We start from the raw sequence: 7,332 nt of genomic DNA on the forward strand, positions 1-7,332 counted from the left end.
TTCTGGTATGTCAGGATATTTCTCTCTCAAACCAATTCGTGTAATGTAGTCCATATAACAAGCTCAAGGAAGTCTCAGTTCATCAGGTTTCATGAAATCAATATCAGCCAAATTGATGAGGAATGTTCATGAAGTAATACCACATGCGTTGCTTTTTATTAAAGAACTATTGGCGCTTGCTTTATTTCTAGCAAATATCTTAATAAAAAGCATATATACAAAAGAATAGTATTAATTACGACAAAAGTCGGTGCTAGAATTGCAGCTTCGCTGAGCAATTAAGACTCTAAGCATATATACAAAAGAATAATATTAATTACGACAAAAGTCAGTGCCAGTATTGCAGCTTCGTGGAGCAATTAAGAGTCTAAGCATATATACATTTGTGTAATGTAGTTGATAAAACAAGCTCAAGATCGAAAATCTTGGTTTATGCATGTTTCATGAAACCAGTACAACCAATTTGATGAGGAAAGTTCAGGAAGTAATACCACACGGGTTGCTTTTTATTAAGAACTATTGGCGTTAGCTTTATTTCTAGCAAGTATCTTAATAAAAAGTATACAGACAAAAGAATAGTATTAATTACGACAAAAGTCAGTGCCAGTATTGCAGCTTCATTGAGCAATTAATAGTCTAAGCATAATGATCCATATCATGTAACTCCAATTTACCATAAGTAGGTCAGTTTTCTTCCACTTTCATTCCAGATACATGTACCTATATACACACACACTTATACTTACATATACATGTATAAATACATTGACATGTATGTATGAGTGCACATGTCTGCGTGTAATCTCTGCTTGTTTCCTATTGTTTGCAGTTAATACTGCGTCATATTAGATTCAGTAACCAACATATGACACTTTTGATGTACACAAGTTCTATATAACTACTTCTGCAAGATTGACACTGTATAGCAAATTTTTAGGAACTGGATATATGAGCTAATTATGCTAATAAGTTTTAATCTGTATATCCGATTTCATCAACTGCTCATCCTCTCAGACCCTGTGTTTGTATAGTAACTAATTAGGAGCTAAAAATAAATGTTGAAAAATAATTAATTAAGTATGCCAAGTAGAATACCTTTCAAGAAATTTAGCAGCCGTGGTTCATCGTAATTATGGTTCCATCTGGTAATGGATTTCGAATTTTCTAATTGATGTTTCTATGTGAATAAAACAATTAGGTAGAACTCATGACTAACTTCCCATGACTTTTTATTACATGATTAGTGCATGTCTCAGGCAATATGCTATCCATTATGACCTTTAAATAATACCCACAGCTGGGTTGGGTTGGTGGACAAGAATGTACACTTGCCGTATTCTTTTATGACAGAAGATATTTGCATCTTTAAGATATGAAATAAACTAGTTGACATAAAGTAGAAAAACTTAAACTTTTTGTTGCCTGTATATCCCCTAAAAATATTAGTATCGTCACTCTTTGATAAGGTTTAGTGGGTTCCACCATAATCAGCTACTGGCATATGGTGATGCACTAAATAATTGAGACTGTCTCCTAGATTCCATCTCGTATTAGTGTATGCATTGATGATATAATTGGTTGTTGTGACCTTAAGTAGCTACAATTTCTGCGAATTAAGTACTAAAAACATGAAGACGAAAAATGGGCGTGATGTATGTGTGTGTGTGTGTGAGAGGTGCGAGTTTTGAGAGAGAGAGAGAGAGAGAGAGAGAGAGAGAGAGAGAGAGAGAGAGAGAGACTGTTTTCATGCAAGCATTAGGAGGGCTTTTATCACACTTCATCATGATATGATACCGAAGTGCAAAGAAACCTGCACACTTTGAAGCCACAAAGAAGCGCACCAATTGAGTACTCACTGCCCTTAAGCATGGAAAGTTCAATATTACGCCCGAGGGGGTTCCCCCCTACAAGGCTCTTTTCGGGCTTAGGGATGCTTAATTTGTTAAGAGCCAACCCTATGAATTGAATGCTTGCGTTCGTCACTCATGAGAAAAGAATTAGGGGGGGCGCTCTATAGGGATGTGTAAAAGCCTGCAATCCTTCACGAGGACCACAGCTGTACCCTTGATCATTTTGGTGCCTTCCCTATCCTTCCCCACCCACATCCCCACTCTTTTATTTTTATTGCAATCACCATACTCAATTCGAGTATACAAATTTCAATTCGGCCCCACACATGAATCTCAATAATTAATTTAACCCTGCTCCCTTCCGCTGAATCGAACATATAGTAACATGGCCTCTCTCTTCTCTCTCCGAACCTTATCTTACAACCAATCCCAATAGTGACGACAACCTTCGTCTCTTTTGTATTATTTAAAGTCCCCCTCTTGTGTGGGATTCATAAGACCTAACTCTGTCCCCTCTCTCTCTCTCTCTCTCTCTCTCTCTCTCTTACACCATCTCTCTTTCCCCCATCTATATATCTTTCTTTCTTCTCTTTGTACAAACCCCACACCTCCCCCCTCTTATTATTTATGGATATCACCAAAACCAACACAAACTCAACGACACCAACAACAAGCTCAAGCTCCTCTTGGGATCTTGACATGACCATGAACAACCACATCCTCCTTGATCAAATCCAACCCCCCTACGACTTAACCCTCAACCCTAGTTTACACCACCATTTCCAAAACCTAATCCCTCCCAATCCCCAATTTCAACTCGAACTATCCGAATCCGATAACAACGCCCAGTCTCACAACGACAATGAAGAAGAAGAGGAGGCTCTAGGAGCAATGAAGGAGATGATGTACAAGATTGCAGCCATGCAACCAGTGGACATAGATCCCTCAACAATCAAGAAACCGAAGCGAAGAAATGTTCGAATAAGCGACGACCCTCAAAGCATAGCAGCGAGGCACCGACGAGAGAGGATAAGCGAGAGGATAAGAATCTTGCAGAGGTTAGTTCCTGGCGGGACTAAAATGGACACTGCGTCCATGCTTGATGAGGCCATCAGATATGTCAAGTTCTTGAAAAGGCAGGTGCAGGAGTTGCAGGCCAACCGGTGGGGCCCCAAGTCGGAGTCCCGATCGGGTCTATGGGTTGGAGTGTGGGCCCATCGTCATCGCCAGGGATGGGTGGTTTGCCGACAGGGCTAGGGTTTGCGTTTTCCGGTGATGGGTCAAGTCATCATCAATAGGTAATGTTAGGAAATTGACATGATGATTGATAATTAATTAATGTGGGTTAATTCCATGTTCTATAAGTTGTTGGTGTGCGATATCGATGAGTTCAATTGGATTAAATATGGATGGATGTAAGGGAGAAATTATAAGGGCTAGCTTGAAGTGTAGCATAAAGTGTATATATGCATGCCATTTGAGTTTTACTTTATATTTTTGGTTTAGTTATTGATTTTATTGGGTCATGTGACTATAGTTTGTTACAGTATGGTTGACTTTGGTGGCCCTAGAATCATGAATCATGATAACGGTTACCTTTGTGGTCTTGTATCAGTGTGCTTTTGTGCTTGCTTGCAATGTATTGATGTATTGAGATTTTGAGGTGAGAGGGATTTCGTCTAATTTTTAGGCAAAGTGATGAAGTCTAGGTTGGAAGTTTGTTGGAAGGGAGTTTCCTTCACTTGGAAAGGAAACAGAAAAAACCAGAGATGTGAGCTATTGGAATGATGAGCCTATATCTCTGCTTCTCTCTCTACCATGCGCGTTTGCACGTGGGAATATCATGTACATCTTGACATTATATCCGATGCTGAGCTAGATTGATCCTCTCTCTCTCTCTCTCTCTCTCTCTCTCTCTCTGTATATAATAGCTTAAACTATTTGGAAATGAAAGTAGAGTGCGTCCGCTAATTGGAAGAATTTCATGTGATTGTTCCGCAATGTAAATATTAAGAAAGAGTAATCAATTTAAATAAAAAGTGAGAACGCATTCCTACTGTACAGCATGTCTGGCGATATATTTAGTTTTACTTAAGAGTATCTTTTTACTTAAGCATCAAAATCATGTTTCGTAAAGGTTACTTATAACTTATTTATAACTTATACGTAGGGAAAAAAAATAAGTTGGGATTTTCCAACTTATTTTTTGATCACTGTAGGTGTAAATTTTGATCTCCCGAAAACAGGGAACTTCGTTTGTATTAATAAGAAGGCTTATTACAAACTAATAAATCGAAATTACAACAGAAGCAGAAGGAAGGCCCTCCTTATTTAGTGTGGGGACTTTCGGTAGCTACAGGATGCTTTGCTCGATGCTCGTGTCGAGTCTGCTTCCCTTGGACGGTTTGACCGAAGTTGCTGGAGAGCTTCAGTACACAGTAGAAACTCGGATTGATGGAGTTCGGGTTCTCGAGTTCGGCGGCGATCAGGGCCCGAAACTGAAAGGGGATGCTACAGTGCAACGGTTATGCAAAGAGCTTGTCATCGACCCTCGCGGGAGTCGAGAGCTAGTGGTTCAATTAGCTGATTCGGCGATGAGCGAATCGCTGGACGGTTGAGAAACAACTGAACTTCTTCTTCGTAGCTGGAAAAAGTTCTGAACTGGTGAACCGATGAACCTCTCCCTTGTGGCTGGAAGAAGTTCTTAAAATGGTGGAGAGACGGCGTGGTCACTCCTTGAATTATGGGATGTGATCATGTACTGTTGAGAGATGTCTTGCCGCTCATCTGTACTACGAACGGTCATTCGATGGGTTGTGCTTCACGTCGTGTCACGTAGGAATGGGAAGGCCCCCTCCTCGTATGTGAGACAGTGGCTGCCCACTACTCGAATGGATTTGGCCAGCCTACTGTGCACCGGCGGATCCAGCTCTTGACTTGGACCGTTGAGCTGAGTCGCATTTATGAGCGCGCAGGTTGATTTGGCGTCTGTCTGATCACTCGTACTGTGAGCGACCACTGGACGGGCCTAGAGTACTGTGCTCTCTCTCTTCTCAGGTCATGAGAGGTGGGAAAGCAGGTGTCCGGCACTCGAGTAGGTTTGGACAGCTTGCCGAATGCCGGCGGATCCAGCTCTCGACTCGGACGGATGAGGTGAGCTGTATTTATGAGTGCTCAGGTTGACTCGACACCTGCCCGATCACTCGTACTGTGAACGGCCATTCGATGGGCCTGGAGTACCGTGCTTTCTCCCTTTAGGTCGAGAGAGATGAGAAAGCCCGCCTTGGCACGTGGGGTAGCAGATACCTAGCTATTCTGGCGGCCTTGAGGTTCGCTAGCGAATTCGACTTCAGACCCGGTCAGGCGAGTTGTATTAAAAGGTGAATTCTCGTGGCTTAGGCGAATTGTATGGGCGACTTCTCCTTGTAGGCGAATTTCTTGCAAGCCCACAGAGGTATTTTTTACCGTCTACAAGACCCCCTTCAAAGTTTTCAGACCTAAACCGGCTTGCGTGTGGTCTGTAATACTTTGAATAAAGAAGTTCTTGGTGAAATAAGTGCATTTGGTTTCTTTTAGGATTTTTAGCAAACCCTCAGCTATCAACGGGTTTGATATGCCTTTACCGATTACCGTTTGAATCGGGCTAGCCATACTATTCCCCTCAGTATGATGAGTTGTCGAGTAGTTTCTCTTAGACTTGATGCTAAGATTTCTACTCTAACCCTCAGCCCTCTGAGGCGCGGGTTAAAACGAGGCCATCTCGTTGGAGGTTCAAGGCTTTGGACAGGTCAGTTGTCTCCACAGGCGAATGAGCCGTTCAGGCGTGGTTAGGTTTTGGAGGCGAAATTTTGCTCAACTTGCGGATCTGATTAGAATTTTCGCAGGTGAGACTTTTCCTTTGGGCGAAACTAGGTTCAGTGTGAGTGAGCCACGCGTCCGCCGGCGGGGCTTTGTGCTTTCCAGCTAAGGCGGCGTGGTTCCGTCATGTCGCGTTCATTGTGATTCGACAATCTAACGTAAGCTTCGTGCGTCTCGTCTGAATCGTGGCCGTGGTTTTTGAACCCAACCGTCGGATACAACCGTCGATTTCGGCTCGGGTTCCGGGTTTTCGACCGGCCTGTTTCCCGTCTTGACGGTTCCTTCGAAATGTTGGGGGCAATCTGGGCCGTTGATTCCGATCGTGGTCATGTTTCTCGTCCGCTAGTGTTTCGCTTTTTGAGGGCGATCGTGGCCACGTCAGCAACGAATAGGCTATTCTCTTTCCTTTGAGAGCTACCGTGCTCAAGAATCTTGAAAATTTTCTAAAGAGAGAGAGTTCCTGCTTTATCCCCCAATGGCGCCGAAATCTAAGAAGTGTGTTGCGAAGGGAGGAGGTCCTGGACGCTATTCTGACCGCCTCGCCACCAGTGTGCCCGCCAGCATGCGTGAGACGCACTTGGGTAAGTCAAGGGGTTCGTCTGACGACCTTGTGTAGGTTACAGACGTCGGGTTGGGAGGATAAGTATCATTTGTCCTCCCTGGATTCAGTCATCCTTTGGCAGCTTCCCCGATTTAGGGCGAAGTCGGCCCTTTTTAGGCGGATTTTACATTTATTCGTAGAGGACGATCTCTGTCTCTACATGCGAAATTAACCTTTATTGGATGAAGGCGAACTCGTTTTTGATAGGCGAGTCTGACTTTTTCTCTGGTAAAGGTAAGTATCGTTTAGATAGGCAGATCTCGTTCAGGTTAAGCGGATTTTACTTTTTGACAGGCGAATTCGCCCTTCTTGGCTTGATAGGCGGATTTACCCTTAGGGCGGATTCTGTCCTGATTCTTTGGTTCTTTCTTGCAGCGACCTTTTCTGACAAAGCCCTTCCGAAGGGCGTGGCCATCGGTCTCGCCGGAGGCACAGGCTATACGGCGCCTCCCCGATTTCCTTCCTTGGATCCGGTGCCTGTGTTCTCCGCTGATAAGCCGGATGGCCTGATAAGGAGAGTCACTGATGGGCACCATCTAACGCTGCGTGAGCTGACCATCGACGCGGTGTTGACAGATGAAACCAGGACGGAGTTACAAAAACCCCAGTTCTTGTTTGGTGACATTGCGACTGATCCTTCCGCCCTACTGCTCAAGGAGAGCAGGTGGTTCTGCGTGGTGGACGGGATCCACTATTATCTTCCCAGCATGCCGAGAGGGTTTTCAATCGTCGAGTTGCGGTCTTTCGCGGTCCCTAGAGTGATGAACTGGGATTTGACCCCTACTCAGGATGGGGTCACTTGCGGTGTCTTCACGGGCTCCACGGCTGGATACGGGGTGGAGAGCTCTTGCAAACGGGTGACCTGTCTGCGTCCTGGCCTACCGTTCAACGAGGCGCCCGCCGGAGAGACGGTAGCGATCGCGGAGACCTTCCGTCATCGTTTCTTCCAAGCTGGCGGGAGATTTCCCCCAAAGGACTTTAGGGCTCCAGGGTGGATCTACTCTGTGCCTGGAAGCAAGACCT

The 7,332-nt window shown here is 44.3% G+C and overlaps 1 protein-coding gene across 1 annotated transcript; it reads left to right on the forward strand.

Moving 5' to 3' along the window:
• LOC109823997 (transcription factor HEC3-like) lies at positions 2,342 to 3,368 on the forward strand. The gene has a single exon (XM_020390487.1). The coding sequence runs from the start codon at positions 2,478 to 2,480 to the stop codon at positions 3,105 to 3,107; it is 630 nt and encodes a 209-aa protein (XP_020246076.1). The 5' UTR covers positions 2,342 to 2,477; the 3' UTR covers positions 3,108 to 3,368.

The sequence above is a fragment of the Asparagus officinalis genome, chromosome 9 (genome assembly GCF_001876935.1).
Source record: "Asparagus officinalis chromosome 9, Aspof.V1, whole genome shotgun sequence".
NCBI classification, from domain to species: Eukaryota; Viridiplantae; Streptophyta; class Magnoliopsida; order Asparagales; family Asparagaceae; genus Asparagus; species Asparagus officinalis.

What these genes read in the sequence shown, in the direction of transcription:
- LOC109823997 (XM_020390487.1), top strand. Translation starts at nt 2,478, where the DNA reads ATGGATATCACCAAAACCAACACAAACTCAACGACACCAACAACAAGC.